Consider the following 22,748-nt stretch of genomic DNA (forward strand, 5'->3'; position numbering starts at 1 on the left):
ATATATTTTTTGTATTCTCTAAGAGTTACATATTAATATGTAAAAATTTTTATGTTCATTTTTAATCAAGCTTCTGAGAAAAAACATCTTGAAAAAATGCTTATTTTTGGTCTTCTAAAGTGTACTAGTACCTTTAAACAAGAACTAGAATATGCTTGAAAAAACACCAAGGATGGTAAGACACCAGGGCCTGATGAAATACCGGTTGAAGTATTAAAACTTATTGATGAAGAAGTGATGAACATGATACTCGAGTTATTTAACAACATATAATATGATACTGGAATAATACCACAAGACTGGTTAAGGTCCACATTCATTTTAATACCTAAAAAATCAAATGTAAAAAAGTACTCGGATTACAGAACGATTGCCTTGATGAGTCATATGCTTCAAGTTTTCCTAAAAATCATTCATTCATAATAGAATTTTCCGCAAACTTGAAGAAGATATAAGTGAAACACAAATGGGCTTCAGGGACGGCCTTGGTACGAGGGAAGCGCTCTTTGGTGTGGGCGTACTATTTCAGCGGTGTTTGGATATCAATCAGGATGTATACGCCTGCTTTATAGACTTTGAGAAGGCCTTCGATAGAGTCCGACACGACCGACTGAGACAGCTTCTAATCGAAAAGAACATTGATGAAAAATATATTAGAATAATAACTAATTTGTATTGGAATCAAACAGCACAAGTCAAGGTCGATGATGAAATGACTGAGGAAATCAAAATATGTAGAGGAGTAAGACAGGGGTGAATTCTGTCTCCTCTATTGTTTAATTTTTATAGCGAAGTCATATTTAAAGAAGCTCTGTCGGAGGTTAGTTGTGGTGTAATGATCAACGGAAATACAATTAATAATGTGAGATACGCTGACGACACAGTGATATTAGCAGACAATCTTGCAGATCTGCAACGACTGATGGAACGCATTAACCACTACTTCAACAGCTACGGACTTACATTAAACCTCAGAAAAACTAAATGGATGGTAATAACAAAAGATCCACACGCCAGGAATGATTTGGTTGTCAATAACACCGTTATAGAAAGGGCATCCTCCTATAAATACCTTGGAGCTTGCCTGGATCATACAGGCGATCAAACAAAAGAAATAAGAGCAAGAATAGAAATAGCTATATCAGCATTTAACAAGATGAAAATATTTCTCTGTAGTCGTGACATAAATCTTGATCTGAGAGTGCGTATGCTGCGGTGTTATATCTTCTCCACTTTATTATATGGAGTTGAGTCATGGACCATGAAGATGGGCAGCATTAAAAACATTAAAGCTTTTGAGATGTGGTGTTACCGTAGAATGCTCCGTGTATCTTGGGTGGACCACGTGACGAATGCCGAAATTTTACGTCAGATCGGAAAAGGATGTGAAGTTGTACTTACTGTTAAAAGAAGAAAGCTTGAATACTTTGGCCATGTTATGAGAGGTGACAAATACTCGCTGCTGAGACTGATCATCCAGGGTAAAATCAGGGGTAAGAGAAGTATCGGTAGAAGCAGAATATCTTGGTTAAGAAATTTGAGGGAATGGTTCGGCTGCAGTTCCATCGACCTATTTAGGGTGGCCGCCAGTAAAATAAGAATAGCTGTGACGATTTCCAACCTCCGATAGGAGACGGATTTTAAGAAGAAGAAAAAAATAAATTACGTCATAAATCATCAGCTGTTGTACCTACCTGTAAACATCGATGATGTGACTTACTGTAAGAATTATACTAGACCCGAGGTTTGTGCAGGCTAAAAATTGATTCAAGTTCAATAATAAACCAATTATTGAATCTAGTTAACCTATTTTAGTGCAATTTTGGATTCTCCAATACTTTCTATGTAAATAATATACTCTATATTTGTAACGATTAAGTCATTAGTTTTCGAGATATTTGAAGTTGACACGTTGACGGACAGAACGTCTATAGACGTCTTATTTCCATTGATATGTTAAACAGTTTTAAAGTACTGGGTACAAAAATAGTTTTTCAATTTTTAAATAAAACACCCTTTAACTCAGTAAGGAGCAACATTTTATTAAGGTGAATCTTAAGCCCAAGAATCTCCAGTTAAAATATTTTCAATTAAAAATGAAAGACCCTGTATATTGGCAAAATATTTTTGTTTTGTTTTTGAGAACGAAAAATCCGTTTTCAAAGGTAAATATTTATATTTTTCTCTTAAATTAGCTTTAATTATAATTTTAATATCATTGATAGATATTACAAATTAAAATATGTATTAGAAAAAAAGTAATACATAGCTAAGACATTTACAGGTACGTAGGTGAGTAGTAGTAAGTAAAAAATTATATTTCTTACTGATTTCCAACCGCAACAATTCTGGGAAATTTTTATAGCGAGTAGATTTAGTTTCAAATTAATTAATCAACAAAGAATCAAAGGTAATGAAATAATTCAAATTATAATAATTTCTGGAAATTATTGGTTACTCATCTATGTGGATGTTTTGTTGTAAGTCGCATTTATCAAGAACTGAAACAACCATGAAAGGATACCTCTACCTCCGGTTATATCAATTATTTTTCTAATGACGCTATAGCCTATCGAAATACCTACGGTAAAAAAATGAGGTACAATAAAAAATATAAAGTACCTAATAAAAGCCATAGAATTACAAAAACGATACCAGGAAGATTAAAAATAGGACGGAAGTCCCTGTAAGGACCAGTATAATATAAGCCAATAAAAAAACGTGTTTAAGTAGACATATTCTGCCAGAGAAGATTTTCGACAACCTTATAACACGATAAAAATAACATTAATGTCCGACTGGTATATTATTTGACAAATAATGACATGATTTCGAAGTCAGTTAAATATGATATAATGCCCTAGGGCGTTATTTTTTAAAATAACGTCCTAGGGTATAAAATTTAAATAACTTTAAATACTGTCAAGTTGGCAAATAACATCCTAAGTAAAACTATGGTTACCACAATTATTACGTTACGACTATTGCTGGTAAATGTACTTATTTGAAAACTATTTAATTTAAAATTCATTCAAATTTTTTGCATATAAAGAATAGTTAGTTGGACATTAAACGTTGAAGGCACCACGGGTATTATAGTTATTAGGGTACCACGGGTATTATAAGGATAATAACGCTTGAGGTCAATGGCGCATTTACCGAGGGCCTTCGGCCCGAGGGATATACGTTGACCGAAAGCGTTATTATTATAATACCCGTGGTGCCTTCAACGTTTAATGTCCGACTAAATTATTCTGTAGATGCGAAAAATTTGAATGAATTTTGAATTAATTAATTTTCAAATAAGTACATTTACCAGTAACAGTTAGTAGTAATGTAATTGTGGTAACCATAGTTTTACTTAGGTTGATATTTGTCAACTTAGCAGTATCTAAGTCGTTATTCAAATTTAATGCCCAAGGCGTTATATTGTACTTAACAGACTTCGAAATAATGTCATTATTTGTCAAATAATATACCAGTCGGACATTAAAGATAATAACGCTTTCGGTCAACGTATATCCCTCGGGCCAAAGGCCCTCGGTATATACACCATTGACCTCAAGCTTTATTATCCTTATAATACCCTTGGTGCCTTAATAATTGAAATTTACAGGGCAATTATAGAACTCAGCATAACGCTAAAAAACACCGAAAAATAAGGTGTTCGGAAAGGACATAGATTAAATCAATTTTTAGTAAAATAGGGACAGAGATGGAACAACCCAATATCTATTGTTTTTTTTTAACATTTATAAGAACATGCAGGAGAGGTCGCCAGAAATTAATTTAAAGAATAATTCAGGAAACACAACAGTCGGACCTAAAAATAAATCAAGATAAAACTAAATATCTGTGTACGTGTGAAACACAGCAGTCGAATGGGCATACTTATATTATTACATAATATACAGCATATTTAATTTTAAATTAGAAATCGCAACACAGCGCACAGTCGAGTAACCAGTTGGTCCTCACTTCCCACGCTAATGTACCTACCGCTAGGAAAAATATTCTTATTCGGTTTTTTTGCACAATCTTACTCAAGAAGGACCCCTTTTAACAAATTTGCATGTTGCCGTTTTCAACAAATTTCAAAAATCGTTTTTGGGCGCTGCTTATAGATTTAAAACTTATTATGTAATTAGTTAATTAACTCTGCCTGGAATGATTGTTGGATGGATTGAATAGCTTAAACCATTCTTCCGGTCCTAAGTTAGGATAAAGGAAGAGGGTTAAGTTACATAAAAACAATACGGACTTGAAACTTTAAATAATACATCTACTAATTTTCACAGCAAACCAGACATTTCTTGACTGTTAACAATTTGACATCCATTAAATTGTTAATTTCTAATAGCCTATTTTAGGCTTGTTTATTAAAATAAGGAGAAATGAGGATTTACACTTAACGAAAAGGGTACGTAATATCAATAAAAATGTTAATTCAGACAACAAACGCAATACTTAAAATTTGTCAAATTCTTAGTTTTATTCGAACAACAAAGCAATGTTCATCAATTCATTATTTTCGTTAGTTGAGCCAATCTGTTACGTTTATTGAATGGATGAACATTCATTATGTATACCATAATATCACTTTATTGGTATTACGAACTCTGTACATTGAGTCAACGAACACTATTCATTGAAACAACAACGTCGGTAATTGACCGACGAAGACTATTCGTTATGTCAATAACAGTGTTATTTCTCCTAACGTATTTCGTTTACTTCTACAATTATTGCCGTTTATTCTTACAATTATTTCCGTTCATTCCCACAATAAATACGGTTATTCTTACAAGTAATTCTATTCATTCTTACAATCAGTTTCGTTCATTCCTACTATGAACGTATTTTATATTAATAATTACTGAATGCATTAGCCCAATGTATGATATTGATTAATAATAATTTTTTAAATCCCCCTTTTTTGTCCTAAATCTAATGGACTTTACACTGTGATTTCTCATAATATGAGAAATCATATTATGATTTCACTTATACAGTGCGCTGGAATAAGTGTTACACTCCCCCACCCCCTTATTAACTTATTTATTTTTAGCACATAAGCAAAACGCTTGAACAAGTCGATTTTTAAAATAATAAAAGTATATTATAACATCAATGTTTCGAACTTTACACGATCCCTCTTCAGGTGACAGGCATAACTTTGATTTTTTTAAATGGGAAAGTACATCATGTGACAGCTCATTTAAAAGCATTTGAAATAGTGATTCCTAAAATGTATAACACTTTAATCCTTTTTGATAGCGCAGGTGCAAAATTTCGATCGAATTATTTTTAAACGCATTCATTTTTTTGGAGTCCTGAGAAGACTAATTAGTATTTTTGAAAAATTTAAACGCAGAATAAAAGACTACATTATTACCGAGGGCTGAAAGTCCCTTAGAATAAACAAAAAGTTTCTTTTGAATGGTATATTTGAAATTAAAAATCATACTTAATTTTCTCTTTTTCACCTCTGTGACTTATTAAAATAACCATTATAGAAGTTCTCAGGGACTTCAGAACCTCGATAATACTGTAATATTTTATTCTGCGTTTAAATTTTCAAAAATATTAATTAGTTTTCTCAGGATTCGAAAAATTTTTAAAAGAGTTCGACCGAAATTTCACGATAATAGACACCCGAAAACTTCCTTCTACTACGGACTACACTTGGAAACGAAATGAAATTATTATTCGGAAATTCGGCAGAGGTAACAGCATTGTTTAACAAAGAATTCTATTTTAAATAATGGTAACACAGAGAAGCTAGGGGTATCACGATAAAGAAAAGCCGTTACATTTCAAATGCAAAACAACTACGTTTATTGTCACCATGAACGCATTGATTGTGGTTATTAAACGCAGTAGTAGATTGAATATTGCATTCGTTGTCACAACAATCAGTTTACATCTATGCAGTAGTCATATATTACTCTATATTAACAACATTTGTACATTGTTTTAATGAAATATGTACGTTGTCACGATAAACCAAGGTAATTGCTTGTCATCTACGAAATGAACGTGAGTTACTGCCAGAATTAGCATTGTTTATTAAATATACGAAACTAAGCTATTGGCTGAATAAATTGAGTGTTATTGATTAATGTACTCTAGTTATTTTCACAATTATTATTTAATCATTGTGACAAAAACCAAATACATTCGTCAATGTCTATAAGTTCGTTGAAACAAAAAATTAAATTGTTGTTACAACGAAATACTATTCAATAATCACTGTTAATCAATATTACGAACTAAATTTTTTTGAGTATTGATGAAAAATATAGCTACTTGTTATCGTACCTAACTTTTTTATTATCCAACATAAGCAAATGAGTCAAAAACGAAAATGTTAATGAAGCCTAAGGCTACAATTGAGTTTTAATTTAAATATTTTACATATGCTAGAATATTCCATAACGTGTTCCGAACATGAACTAAAAAACACAGTACAATTGTTACACCCAGTATAATATGACATTTACCTGTCTAGCAACAATATTATTATATCAATTTTCTTAAATAATAAGACTATAACATACTAAAAAATCACTTAAATCGAACAACAGTTTTAGGAAATCTAACGTGTATAATTCATCAAGTGACCCGATTTTTTTGCTCGCCAGTGTATAATGTTTGGCTAAGTCTGTAGTGTTTGTGTGCAATAACCCTTCTATGTAGATATTGGTGTGTTTGCACAATGTATGTGGAATTGAAGCATTTACAATTTACTTTATTAACATCCCACTGCTGATCTTGAGTAACATTGGCTTTAAATTTTGAAAAATATTTTCCTGGTGTTTTAGATGATGTATGTCAAACATGAATGTCATATTTTACCAACATTTTCTATATTTGTTCGGACAATCAATTAATGTATGGTGGGGATATTATGTAGTCTTTGTCTTTATGACATTACTATTATTACCAATAATGATTAACGAGCCCAAACTACACCAAACTACACTTACAACAATAATAATTGTATCAATAATAAGATCGACATCAAGGACCTCTCCAAGATATCGTCGCTGATTTGCAGAAAGGTTCCAAGTGACATTTTATTCAAAAGAGGGGTTATGGACAAAAATGATAGGTACGAAGGTTCAACCTATTCTGTAAAAAGGGGACACACGTGTATTACTTATTTTTGTTGAGATAGTCTCATAATTTTTTTGGTGTCAACTAACATTTTTTTAAAACTGGTTATGTAAAGAGGAGCTAAGTTCCACTTAGTAAAAATATAAAAATGTTACTTGGCCCCTTTTTGCAAATCAGCGACGATATACATCATATTTCGATAAATTCATTTTATTTTGTAAACGCACCATTGGCAGAATAATTATTAAAGTAGGTATTTGCAATGAGGCCTGAGAGTCAAATATCATGCTTGCATTCCATCTCCGAGAAACAAGTGCAAAAGTAGGTGCAAAACAAGTCTCCTAAATATAAAGTGTGCCACATAACAATGATGTTCGCATAATGTTCAAAGCATATACTACCAACATTCGACAGAGTATATTCTTTTTAGTACATGCGTAGTACAAGCATAGTATGTACTATAAAAAACGTTATAAATTTCATGTTCTTTCCATATACTTATAAAGAATATTCTCGTACCGAATATACTGAGCACATTCGTGTACGTAGTATCTCAGAATATTCGTAAAAGTATATTATTGGAATATACCTTCATCGAATATACTTTAAAAGTATGTGCTTAACACATTCTTGTACGTATGTACTTTTAAAATATCTTAAAAAGAATATGTATATATAGGAAGAATAATGTTAGCCTTATAGATTATTAACTTATTATTTTTAGAATAATTAATAAAATTTATGTATGTAGGTATCCCGGAAGAATTCATTTCTTAAAATTGTTTTAATTGTAGGTATGGTAAAAAAGTTTAAAAATTAATTTGTATTAAAGAAAAAAATTTCGTTTTCATAATTGAAATGAATTTATCATTTTGATTTTACCATGAGTATTTTTACATCGTTGGAATTTATTAGATACATTTAATTGCTGTTTATAAAAGAATACACCATTACCAGATCGTAAAAGATCGGAATAATGCAAACGGAATAACGGAAATATGACCCTTCTCATTCTACCTGCAGAGGAATTAACAAAGGTTTGATAAAAATTAAAACGCAAATACAAACAGTAATAACAGGCACAGGCATTTGTATTTGTATCCAATCTATGCTTGATGCTGTGTTAGGAGGAAGACGAATGACAAAAGTACAGTAATACCTCGAGTTACGCTACCCCAACTTACGCGAACCCAGAGTTACACGATTTTCAAATCTCGTCAATTAGTCATTTGAGCGCCATACAATCGCTCGATTATCGATGAAATAGAATTACCGCCCACATATTATTGCTCATCCAATGTAGATATTTGGACTTTTCGCACGAAATCAGCACATCACTAGAATTTATTTTGTACATATTCTTATCTACAGTTTTGTCTGCGAATGGGTGTTTGTTATTTTTATGAAATTAGTAATGTGATTAAAGAAGTTGTTGATAGTGATGACGTTGAAGAACTGTTGAATTCCCACAATCGGGAGCTAACTATTGATGACCTCATAGAAATGCATGAGGAAGAACAAGATATTGAAGAGCTTGATTGTTTGGATCCAGTTTAGACTGAAGATCAAATAACTGTTGGAAACTTGACTGAAGGTCTCAGTTTAATTGAAAAGGGCTTACAAATTTTAGAAAATATAAACTATAACAAAGATCGCATTTCTTCTACCAAACAAGGGATAAAAAAATTATTAGCCTGCTATGAAGAAATTTTACGGGAGAAAACAAATCTTCGAGTTTTCTCTTTGTTAGATTTTATGCAGCCTTTTACATCAAAATAAATCAAATTGACAATTTTATATTTGTATAATGCTATTTTTCTTAGCTTCTGGTCCCAATTAAAAATAATTTATATACATACATATTATGCGAAATTATACCCCGACTTACGCGAATTTGACTTACGCGGTTATTGCTTGGTCCCACCTATCGCGTAAGTGCGGGGTATTACTGTATACTAGGAACTAGGACTAAGAACATACATAATTTGTTTATTTTGTTTGTGGTGCTTGAAAATATTAAATTCATTTTGGTAACTCAATATTACTTAAAAAGTAGGTAAGTACAAAACATATAAATTTTAGCTATAGTTTAGTTTTACTAAATATTATATAATATTTTTATAATATAATATATTTATAAATATTTACAATATATTAATATATTCATCATGTTTATTTTGGTAAGCACATAATACCTATACAATATATACTTAATGTTGTTCTGAAGCTATTTTCTTGTGGCATTTTTATAATAAATTACTTTTAATGGGAAGTAAGCCATAATTTTACCAAAAAAATGATTTTATTAACGTTTCGAAGCCCAAATCGGGTTTCGTTGTTGCTAAGTAAAAAAAAATCTTCTAATAATTTATTTAATCTGACTCATTTATATTGGCAATTCAGACGTATATTATATATTTTTTTTTATTTAACCTCCCAATTTATTTACAATCTGTAAAACAAGTTACACTGAGTAAATGTTGTGACCACTAGTGTAAGTGACATGGAGAAAATGATTCATTAATCATTTTCTTTACAAATATTTTACATAGATATAAAATTGTTTGTCTTTGGGAATTACGACACATACATATAACTAAAATCGCGATGGTAAATCACTAGGTGTATTTCGTCTAAGTCTTCGTCTGACTGGTTGTCTCATCAGGTTTCTGGCTAGTACATTTGGATCTTGTGTCAGTATTATATTTTAAAGTATAAGAATTTAAAATGATATCGCCAATATTTATGAGTTGCGTTCCTGGGACGACTTTACTAAAAGATAGTTCATTCGATTACATGAAATCAATCCCAACTCAAGAATATCCGTCACAAAAAAACCATAGCGTGTGATATGTCTTTAAAAAGACAACCAAATGCAACGATGACAGTAAAATTCTCGCGTTAGAGATTCCATAGTAAATCACGAGGGAAAACCAGGAAAAAACCTCGTGATACTATCCCGACATCGTAAGTATTTGGTCTTACATTTAATATACTTTCAAAAAACTAATACCAAATTCTGACTTTAATATGTTTAAATTATAAATAATATTAATAATACATAGGTATACAATAAGTAATACTAAAATATAAAATTTGTGCTAACTCGATATGTTATTGACTTACTAATCGTGGTATTTTCTTTCTATTGACTTCCTCTTTTAGTATGGGTAACCACATCTTACTGCATTCTACCGAGGAATTTGCGACAAAATTGGTTTCATTTAGCATAATTAGAGCCGCTTCTTTGATTTTTCTCTTTTTACTATCTGATTCTTTCAGGACTATACCTACTTGAATTAAGTCAGATGAAATAAATTAGTAGAAGAATTTTTTTTACTTAGAAACAACATTTTTGTTTATTTTAGTAGTATTTTGTATTTTGACAACGAAACCCGATTTGGACTTCGAAACGTTAATAAAATCATTTTTTTGGTAAAATTGTGGCTTATTTCCCATTAAAAGTAATTTAATATATACTTACCAATACAATATTTATACAAATAACTAAAATTTATATGTAAGTACCTACTTACTTTTTAAGTAATATTGTAAAATGTATCTACTAATTACATTTTCGTATGCAATTTGAATATGTAAATATGATAGTTGGTAGAACCTAGGATGAGATTAGGTGATGCTGAAAACATACTTCTGAGCAATATAGCACTTGCTTGGAATATTTTTAAAAGTAGATATATCCTTCCCACATACTAAAAAGGCGTGCGGTAGTATATTCTAAGTATATAAATAGAAGGTTTATAGCACTTCCTTGGAATATTCTAAAAAGTATATTCTTGGTATATAATGAAAAGAAGTGCTGTAGTACATTCTAAGTATATACATAGAACGTTTAAGTACTGTAATGTAGTATATACTCAGCATCTGCTCTGCACATTCGTAATGGTAATTACGGATATTCTCAGTATATACTTTTTCTGAAAAGTATGTTCTATGAATCTACTAAAAACATGAAATTGTTATGTGAGGTAGTATAATATTAATTTTGTGTTTTTTAGAGAACGAATTTTGTGCTTACGAAGAATACGAAAATATGACGCTGGCACACGTCGACATTGCCTTCCAAAAGAAAGATAAAGAAGAATGCCAAAAGATGTGTGACGAGTTTCATCCATTCAACTGTCGAGCTTTCACAATTGTAAATAATAATCAATGTTACCTCCACAGCGAAGATTCCAAAATTTACGGACCAAACTCATTAAGAACGAGACAGGGAGCCGTGTACTATGAGAAAGCAACATGTTTAAATAGTAGGTATCGTACAAAATCGTACAAAGTTGTATCTTCAACGCCATAGCCCATTTTCATTGACGGCTCCAAAAATTTTTCCAAGAATTTTTCTTTTAAACTACCAAGAAGTCTTTCATCATTTTGAGATAAGGTCCACGCTTCAGCCCCATATATCAAAACCGGTCTTGTAATATATTGAGCTTTACTGCACGTTTTATATTTTTATTTTTTAAATGTTTCTGGAGGTCGTGAACAGTTCTGTTTGCTATTGTGATGTGTCTTTTTATTTCACCGCTTGTCGTGTTTGTTGCGTTTACTAGCGATCCAAAGTTATGTATGTGAATTCTTTGACTTGCTGAAAGGTATGGTTGTGAATTTGAATTATCTGTTAGATATTTCGGTAGTTTTTAGAAACCAACACATATTTGGTTTTTTTCCTCGTTTATCACAAGTCCTAATTCACTTGCCGCGTCCGTAAGCCTTGTAAAACACTGCACCATGTAGCTTTTACTTCTGCCCACTGTAACTATATCGTCAGCGAATGCGAGAATTTGCGTCGATCTATTAGAAATAGTTCCATTCATTCTAATATTTAATTTCCTGATTGTCTTTTTCAAGGCAATATTATAGAGGAGACACGCCAACGCATCCCCCTGTCTTAGACCATTATTAATGTCAAAGAACATAGAGTTTTTTCCTTCAATTCTAACGTACGAGCTTAGGTTTTGCATTGTTAGTGGGGTCAACTTAACTAACTTAGGCGCGATTCCAAAGTCTATCATTGCATTATGTAATGCAGTTCTTTTAACACTGTCATAGACTGCTTTGAAGTCGACAAAGAGATGGTGTATATCTATGTTATATTCTAGCGACTTTTCTAGAATCTGCCTATGTGCTTGAATTTGATGTATAGTTGACTTTCCAGCAGTAAATCCGCATTGATATTGATCACCAATATCCTTTGTAAAATGTTTAAATACCAATTCATTCTTCCATATAAGTACTATTAGTTTATGGATTGCTGCAAAAAGTTGATCACCACCTTTTTTTATACATTTCCGAACAGATTTCATCGATTCCTGGGGCTTTATTGTCTTTGAGATTTTTGATGGCATTTGACACTTCTCTTATTTGGTCTTCAATGTCTAGGTATTTTAATTTTGATTTTCTATGTTGTAACCTCCTAGTATGGTTTATACTTAGACGTTCGCTGAAATGTTGTACCCATCTGTTAAGAACTGAGTTTTTATCGTGTATACTTTCACCGTTAGTGTGTCTACAAATTTGTAATCGTGGTTTAAATTCTCGACGGCTATTTAAGGTGTATTTTCTCGTTTCATTTTTATCAAATTAACTTTATAATATATGAAATATTATCTCATTGAGAGTGTTGTATTCTTATTCCCTCTTCTTGCGTCGATGGATACGTTTTTCCTCTCTTCTAAGACGTCTATACTCTTCTTTTTTCTCCGCGTACAACCTGCGTCGATGGTTTTTTGATATGCTGCGTTCTAACCCAAGATACTAATCCATTTTTATTAGTTTCAGTTTCCTGCTCCGAAACCTACATGACAGTTTCATATAAACCTGAAATAAATTTCAAGGGTAAAATGTACATGGAAGGTTACTCTGACAATAACGTATGCGCAGTATCTGGTAAAGGCATTTACCAAAAAATTTCCTTACAAATTCCATTACTTACCGGCCAGTGTGGAATTATTAAAGCCGATGGTCCAATTAACAGGTACGTTGTAACTATTTTAAAAAAGGGAAGAAATAAATAGGTCAAGTAAAAGAAATGCAAAAGTTATATTTTGAAAATGGCTTTGGATCTTAAAGCCGAAACGTCAACTAAAAAATTTATTTAATAATTAAAATGCTTAATGGGGGTATGGTTTGAAATATTTAATTCTTTTATTATTTTAAATAAAAGTGCATAACTACAAGAATATTCTCTGATAATTCCAGATTGATCGGAGTAAAATTCCCAGAGATACAGCATGTTGAAATTATTGAATAATGAATATCCCACGCTTGAGCGCAGTGAGACACGTTCAAGAACTGTTCGCCTTCTCTTTTGTAGATTACTTCTCGCCTAGGTGGCTAGATCAACATCACAGCTACGAATACAAGCTCAAAATCGGTTAAGAACAGGTCAAGAGGTCTACTATAAGAAGGAGAAGAAGACTCCTCGATTCAAAAAAAATATTCCGATGTGCATCACTTTACGATCTGACAGACAAATAAGAAGATGAAGATGAAGTTGATGAAACTTTAAACGCGTTTTTCTCAAAACTGCTTTTTCAAAGGCGGTGGCGGTGGACACTGTAACTCAAAAACTACTCGACCGATCCACCTGAAATTGTGCATAGATTTTCTTTAGACATTTCGTGAGGTAATACTGTTGAGATATATTTGTTTTTATGCTTATTTTTTGTTTAGAAATAATAAATATGTTGATTTTCACCCTTTTGTTACAAAGAATTTCGTTTTTTTGAATTCCGAGTGATACCAAGTACTCAAAAATCGTTAATTATAATAAAAATCTACTGCGTTACCTCAACAAACTCAAGCTAATAAAATCTTTTTGAATTTTTTGTTTCGCATAATCTAGTGACGAGTTCTGATGTCCATCGCAAAGCCATTTTTTTGAGGTGACTAAAAATTTGCCCCCTTGGCTTATTTTGCAATATTTTTCCTTGAAAAATTTGAACATTCTGTGAATTATATGCTTATTTAATTGAAAAATAAAATAATTGTATCATAGTTACAAAAAAAAAATCACAAAATTGTGCTTGAAATGTTTTGATTTCAAACCATACTCTCCCCTTAATAAAGAATACTATAAACTCACCATAATGTCTTTTTCGTTTTTAGGACTCTTCTTTCAGGAAACCTGTTGATTCAGTACAATTCATTAATTCAAACTCAAAACGACAGACTAATAAGAGTAGGCTGCATATTCGGAAACGAAACAAAAGTTGTCATTGGCACTGGTGTTCAAGTTTCACCGTAAGTTAAATTTCATTTTTTCATTATACACTTAAGAACCTACATACCACATAATTACAGCACACAACAAATGTAGAAAAACGAAAATAGCGTCAAAGAAGAGGAAGAAGAATAGAGAGCAGGGTAATTAAAATGAACGTAGGGATTTAAGGAGAGGATGGCGACGACGAAACAAGAAAGGAAACGGAAATGAGAAATTGATAAAGGATAAAATGAAGACACATAATTAGTAGGAAGGACAAACAATGAGTATAAATTAGGAAAAGAAGAGAAGCTGGAGGGGAGGAAAGTATTAGAGTGATTGATGGAGAGAAATGAATGGGGGAAATGAAGCATTCCAGATGTCGTTCAGATCCCTGAAAAATTACTTAACTGACCAGAAATGTTTAAGACTATTCGGAAATCGTCCAAGAATTTCTCACGCATGCTTCTGTAGCTCTAAAAAAAGTTCTGGTACATTTTATATTTCATCTGATAGCCTCCCAATACTTCTAACATATTATAAAGAAAGCAGAAACTCTTTAGGGAAAGAGAAGTACATTGTAGAGCATTCCTGATGTTTTTCAGATGCCTTAAAATATTTGTGAACTGTCCAGAGATGTTTAAAACTATTCTGAAATCCTTCAAAAACTTTACTGTTATTATATTATACTGTTTATGTAGTGCAAAAAGTTCTGACACATTCCATGTTGCGTTTGATGTCCTCCAAAGACTTCTGTCAGTCACATTATTTAAATAATTAGGTAGGTAGGTACTTTTTGAAGGGAGAAACACACCATAAAGCATTTCGGATTTTCAGATGTCCTTTAGATTCCTTAATGATTCCTGAACTGATCAGAAATGTTAAGTCCACGATGGAGTAATGGAGTTAGAGAAGATATGAGAAGACTTAACTAAGGAACTGGGAAAGAAAGGCGACTGACAAAAGGGAGTGGAAAAAATAGTACATCAAGCTATGGGCCTACTAGGCTCGTAGTGCTTACATATTATTATAATGTCTTGAAAATTTCTTCTTTTATTATTAATATTTAATAACACTTTTAGTGATATCATGAATGGGGTTTTGGGAACAGAACACTAGTTTGTTAGGTAGACTACATAATTTTGTCAATACAACTGTAATAAACTCAAAATCATTTTCTATTTTTTCAAACACATATTATAAAACTGTTGGTTTGAACATTTAAAACCTTCAAAAAAAATTCACATCGTCCAAAGTTTCAAAATAATTTGGTCGATAGTCGATCCTTGATAGCTCGAGATTTTCTTTCTGTTTCTTCTTCAGAATCAGATGACGGCTCGAACCGATCCAGATTTTCGATAAATTGTAGTGCTTCTATATTATGAATAGTACCAAAACAGAATTTATTAATTATTTAAAAAAATACAAAATTACAACTAATATACAGGGTGTCCAGAAACTCTACCGACAAATAAAGACAGGAGATTCCTCAGATAATTTTAAGACAATTTAACCCAATTCACCTAGTCCGAAAATGCTTCTTAAGGGAGCTAGAGCTCTTTGAAGATGGCGTCATGAAATTAGTTTTTCTTAAATACCTCCAGAACGCTTCTATTTAGAAAAACGAAAATTGGTATGCATATTTACTTTTCAGAGATAAATCGATTCTATCCATTGCAAATTTCTAGTACCGGTCATAGGCGTCCGTTTTGGGTAGAGCAACGGCTATTTTATCGCATAACTTTTTTGTTCTTAACTTTTATGCATTTTTGGCACCGGAATATTAAATTGTGAGGTATTCTAGTACTAAAAGGTACTCTTGTTTTAAGTCGGTTGGACACACTGTTTTCTAGAAAAATCGATTTGAAAGTTTTTCGTTTTTGGAATTTGAAAAAAAATTGAAAGAACTTTTCAACAAAAAACGAAGTATTTTACCAACATAAAGTAACAGTAACTTTTAGTGCTCGAATACCTCATAATTTAATAATCTAGTGTCAAAAAGGCTCAAAAATTCAAGACAAAATTATGCTATAAAATAACTGTTGACCTACCCAAAACGGACGCCTATGACCAGTACTAGAAATTCGCAATTAATGAAATCGATTTATCTCTGGAATATAAGTAAATGTACCAGTTTTCATCTTTCTAAACAGTTTTTTTTATTTTTTTTTTTTTAATTCAAAAAGCGAAAAATTTTCAAATCGATTTTTCTAGAAAACGGTGTGTCCTATTGATTTAAAACAAGAGTACCTTTTAGTACTAGAATACTTCACAATTTAATAATAAAGTGTCATAAATGCATAAAAGTTAAAGATAAAAAAGTTATGCGATAAAATAACCGTTGTCCTACCCAAAACGGACGACTATGATCGGTACTAGAAATTTGCAATGGATGGATTAGATTTATATCTTGAAGATCAATACGCGTACAAATTTTTGTTTTTCTAAATAGAAGCGTTCTGGAGGTATTTAAGAAAAACTAATTACAAGACGCCATCTTCAAAGAGCTCTAGTTCCCTTAGGAAGCATTCTCGGACTAAGTGAATTGGGTTAAATTATCTTAAAATTATCTGAAGAATCTCCTGTCTTCGTTTGTCGGTAGAGTTTCTGGACACCCTGTAGTATTACAGAATAACAACAGAAAAATTAACGTAAGAAGTAAGTTATTGACAAACGTCACTTAGTGTAGGAAACAGAGGTTGAACCTTGCAAAATGGACACAAGTCCGGTTTTATTTTTTTTTTCTATTATATCAAGGGGTGCTTATTATAAGACTAACTTTTTCTGAAAAAACTTCGCCCCGGAACCCCCCTTTTCATCCCTTTAAAGGGGTAATTTGTGGTTTTTGCGGAACGTAGCCCTTCCTGTACCTTTTACAAAAAATTTTTTATAGAAATATGAAGAGGACTATATATCCTACGATTTATTTCTGACAGCATATGTCTATCATCCACCGTTTAGCGGGGGTGGCGCCCCAAAGTTGAAAAGTTTTTAAAAAAGATGTTTTTAAAAAAAATATATTTTTCCCTAACTGTAACGGAAATTAAGAAGAAATCCTGCGGCAATTATTCACAAATAAGTGACTGATTTTTTGGTATAGGTTTCACTTAAGGGTAATTGCCCTATTTTTAATTACAGGGTGTTACATTTTAAAAAACCCCTTTTTATACCATCTGAACCGTTTATGCTAGAGTAAAAAAACTTTCAGCGATTACCCATGTACTGGTGCTATTTACAAATTTGTATAATGCACCCCCATTTTTTCCCCGGAACCACCAAAAAAAAAAGAAGAATTAATAAATAAAGTGATTTTCTTGGAATCTTTCACACACAATGCCCTTCATGAATATGCTTTATATATCATTTTGTGAACGTTATTATTACCCATGCATGGACATCAAAAGCGATTTTCTAGTGCAACCCCTGTAGCCAAAAAAGGTTAATAAAATGGGCGGTTGAATTTTTTTTTTGTTTTTTGCTTTTTGATCCATATGGGCATATGCTTCATCAATAGTGCTTTTCAAAAATATATATGGTGATTGCAACATCCCTGCGGAAACCACCACTATCCATAAAAATATACTGCAGAAACTACCCCTATCCCTTGGCGAGGATGTTTGTACGATTTTCTCATTACCTATGCATTCTTTTTAAACAAAACTTATACAAGGTTAAAGACCACTATTTACTCTAAAAATTAGGTTTTATTCATTTTTTTCGTATAAGCAACCGTTACGGCACAGTGCGCCGTAAACCTTATATATGCTTTGGCGGGCTCCAGTTTTTTTTTTCATCTGTTCGTTTTATTGATAAAGTACTTATGTAAAATAAAACAACACAGTGTAACTAGCGATGTGAAATTACGTGTAATTTCAGAAATTGTAAGTTACACGTGTAAAATTACCCAAAAATTACAAACCAGATGTAATTTATGTAACTTATGTAATTTATGTTCATTGTATTAAAAAATCAATTGTTTGCATTCATATTGAATATAATAAACACAAAGTAACTACATACTTATGAAATAAAGAAAAGTGGATAAGAAATACATACAAATAATAAAGAAATGAAAACATAGGTTCTTTAGTTTTGTTTTAAGCGGCTTTTATAAATCACAACTTCCTTTTTCGCAGACAACTGGAGACCTTCTTGTTATAAAACGTCGAAGTTTCAATTGTTTGCTCTTCCAATGAGCCTTGTGTAATTTTTTTTATCTCCGGCAAATCCAGAACTGCATCCTGAAATTAAATAGGAAAGTGTAAACATAGAGAGTAAAAATAATGGGTTTATAATATAATATATACAGATCTAACTACCTTGTTTTCGGCATCTGAAGTATCCTTCTCGACTTCCGTTTTTTTTTGGGGTTGTTCTGTGCCTTTACCCTGAAATTGATAATTTTGGAATATAAACAATAAATATGTATGTGTTTACACTAATTTACCGATTTCATTAAGACGTTTTCTAAAATGTTCACTTTGCTTTGTCTCAAAATGCGTGCTGGTCTCTGTTCCCTAGTTTCCATTCTTTGATCAATTTCATCATCGGTCATTGCAAAGTCAGCAAAATTAAAATCATCGTCGGAATTTCCATTTCCTGTTGTATTTGAATGCCATGATGATATTGTCTGAAAACATAAGATTTATAATTTTTTATTCGAAAACGGTGGAATGCATTGGAAAATCGGAAAAGAAGCAAACTGCATATATCACATGCACATATCACATATCTAAAAAATGCCTAAATTTAAAATTACCTCGTCTAATTCTTCCTCTTCGGAAATATGGTTTTCAATTACTTCTATCTCCTTCTGTAAGTTTCTACCTTCTATCGAAACGTTGTTCTGTACAGTCTCTTCTATAGGATATTGACTTTGTATGTGATGTTGTCGTGAACGTTTCAGCAATTTTGAATTATATTGTATATAATTTAAATTTGCTGCCCTTTGAGTTGTTAGGCGATTTCTTCTCTTCGTATGAATGCTGCTCTGGGAGCTAAAGCTTCTCTCTGTTGCCGCAGAAGTGCACGGCATTGTCAATATCCTGACTGCAACTTTGGAGAGGCATGAATGTCCACAAAATCCTTTCCACCATGTAACCAAAGAGACATTATCGAGTATGTTCCATAAAAATGTTTCGCCAAAAAAGTCTGTTTTAGCTAAATAGTTTCCTAAATCCTCAGTAATCTTTGACACTCCTTCATCACCAATCTCTATCGTGGTCGTGGTTGACATAGTAGTAATGTATTTCATCGCTTCAATCCTTTCGGCTGATGATAAATTTGCACCAACAGACCGAGGGTTTAGTAAGTCTGCGGCAAAATGGATCGGTTGAAGGGCGTATTCCTTCCTTGATATAAATTTATCCATCGCTTCTGTTTTTTCGCAATCCGTTAGTTTCACGCATTCTAAATGAGTAGATATGTTACTACCGATTTTCGCGAAAGTTTCACAAACCAAATGAATTGACGAAGAATCTCCTTCAAGACGTGTTATTGCTTCAGTAATTGGCTTAAGCAATTCAACAAGAGCGCTAGAATTTATCCAGAATCCTTCATCAAGTAAATTTGCTTTTGCGCTGCGTATTCTATCTTGAATTGTTTTATCTGGAGATATTGCTAGACGTTGTAGGACGGACTTGCATTTAGTCAGATCTTGAAGACATTTTACATGTGAACCCCATCTTGTTTTTACAGGTAGGCTAAGAGACACTCCACACTTCATCTCATTTCTTATTTCTGTGAATTGAGCTCTCAGTACTTGACACTGGTTAATAGTTTTAACGATATGTATAATATGTGACAAATGTGTCTCTATTGAAGATAATTTCAAAATATCGCTGCACAATAAATGTAATGTGTGCGCTAAACAGCCGTATGATACAAGATGGGGATACATCTCTTCACATTGTCTCACAGCCTTCCTCATATTCTTTGCGTTATCAGTCACAATAGCGAAAAATTTTTTAGGTCCATACTCCTCCAGAACTTCAACCATTAATTTTGTTATATATTCTGCGGTATGCTTCTCTGCTTTTGTTAGTACTGATTTGACAAATAACGGTTCGGGTGTTGTAACAATGAAATTAATTACACTTTCATTTCGCAAGTTGGACCAACCATCGCATTGCAATGATAAATTGTCAGCTTGCTTAATTTTATCATTAACTTGAACTTCAACTCGCTCGTACTCTTCGGTCAGGAGACGATTTGATAACATATATCTCGATGGTAAGGTGTATGAAGGTCTAATTTTTTTAAAAAACAATTTCCAATCTTCATTCTCGGTAATTGAATGTGGTGCTGAACTGGTGTAAATAGCTCTAGCAAGCAAAATATTCAATTCGTTATTTTGTTCGTGTGTCATTCGATCACAAAATGATTGTATTCTGTTGATTTTTGTGCAAACAGGTGTTTCCACATGAATGTTATCAGAAGCAGATGTTGATGCTGTGGAAACCGTTGATGATGTACAAGCAGCATCAGTGTTATCGTTATCCAATTTTGCCGATGTGATCTTTTTCATGGATGTTTCAAATGGAAATTTAGAGTGATTCCCCTTTGACTTTGGAGTTAAAATATTGAATTTAAGTTTTATCATATGCGGCACATAAGTGCATTGTTGAAGATGAGATTTCATTCTTGTAGCATTTTTTGCATGTACACTCTTGCAAAATTTACACCTCACATTTATGGTCTTTTGATTAGAAGAACCCGCAGGTAACACTTCAAAATAAAGCCAGATATCTGTCTTACGTTTCACCATGTTTTATGACCTAAAAAAAATATTCAGGTAGACTTAAACATTAAGAAGGGAAAAAACATTATTTTTCAAAGTATTTGATGGGCACGAGGGCATAAAAAATTGTTAGGCATCCTTAAATAGAAGAAAGATTAAAATTGAATCTGTGTAACAATTTAATGAAATTCGAATAAGCAGAATACTGGATCGGACAACTACATTATTTTGCCCTCAACGTTATCAAAATTTTTTATTTAGTAAGTTATGTCAGTGTAATTCAATTACACATGCTACATGCACAAGTACCCCGTTGCTCCTATCATTCTTATAGTTATTGTACAGTAAACTAATCTAAAAAATCGAATAAAACTTGGTAAACCGAATTCAGAATTAAGTACTGTAGCCACATATAAAATGACGCGCGTTAGATTTAACGTACAGTCGATATGCGATAGGCCCGCCCCTGTGTTTCCCAATCTAAGGTTGCTATGGACATCACCGGCACGTGTTTTGCTGTTTGTAGAAATAATATATTTCTTACCTTATAGTTTCTGTGCTTCCTTATAAATAAATGTAAAGTAACCAACGCTGCGTGAATGAATAGAGAAAGAACAGTCGAAAACTAACTTATACATACACATTACACATACAATAACAGAAATGTAAACATAACCTGCCTGACTCAGACTAAGGAACGACTAACGAGCGACGAGCGTAATAGCACCCACTGGTTCGCGCGCGCCGGCACCGGCGCACCGCACTTACGACAATTGCGCGCGCATAAGTTGCCATAATATATGTAATTTTACCAGTAATTACATAAATTACGGTAATTTATGTAAATTTATCATAAGTTACGTTAAATTTCATAAATTACGTAAATTCCAAAAATTACATAAATTACATTAAGTTACGGGTATCATGTAATATTACCGTAAGTTACGTGTAATTTATGTAACGTAAGTTATGTAATTTTACAACTCACATCACTAAGTGTAACCTACAAATTATGACCTATGCACATTTTACATTCTTTGCTCCCCAAAGCCACAGTGGTGGCCCAAAATCAATTTTTGCATATTTTCGCCACCTACACGCATTTTATTGCATTAATGCTACCTTAATAGCACAATATTCACCCCTAAGTGGTCGCTAAGCAGTGGCGGATCCAGAGAGGGGTCATGGGGCGATCACCCCCACCCCTCTCAAACCAAGTGATATTATATTTAAAGATTATAAAAATATTCATTTATTTTTATAGAAATATTTATATTATATTAATATAATTTTTAAAAGTATGACTTTTTATGCTTTAGCGACAGTGGCGGATCCAGCATCGTTAAGAGGGGGTGCCAATTGGCTAAATTTCTATAAAAATAAATGAATATTTTTATAATCTTTGAATATAATATCACTTGGTTTGAGAGGGGGGGAGGTGATCACTCCCATCACCACTCTCTGAATCCGCCACTGCTTAGCGACCACCTAAGGGTAAATATTGTGCTATTAAGGTAGCATTAATGCAATAAAATGCGTGTAGGTGGCGAAAATATGCAAAAATTGATTTTCGGCCACCACTGTGGCTTTGGGGCGCAAAGATTATAAAATGTACATAAGTCATAATTTGTAGGTTACACTGTGTTGTTTTGTTTTACATAAGTA

General features: G+C 32.4%; 1 protein-coding gene across 1 annotated transcript in view; it reads left to right on the forward strand.

Annotated features, from left to right (window-relative positions):
• The window catches only part of LOC114337291 (uncharacterized), a 253,577-nt gene that overhangs the window by 125,505 nt on the left and 105,324 nt on the right, over positions 1-22,748 (forward strand). The window contains exons 5-7 of the mRNA XM_050648395.1: positions 11,139-11,390; positions 12,913-13,114; positions 14,248-14,382. Coding sequence (XP_050504352.1) covers positions 11,139-11,390; positions 12,913-13,114; positions 14,248-14,382 — 589 coding nt within the window. The remainder of the gene's footprint in view (positions 1-11,138; positions 11,391-12,912; positions 13,115-14,247; positions 14,383-22,748) is intronic.

The sequence above is a fragment of the Diabrotica virgifera genome, chromosome 4 (assembly GCF_917563875.1).
Source record: "Diabrotica virgifera virgifera chromosome 4, PGI_DIABVI_V3a".
NCBI lineage: Eukaryota > Metazoa > Arthropoda > Insecta > Coleoptera > Chrysomelidae > Diabrotica > Diabrotica virgifera.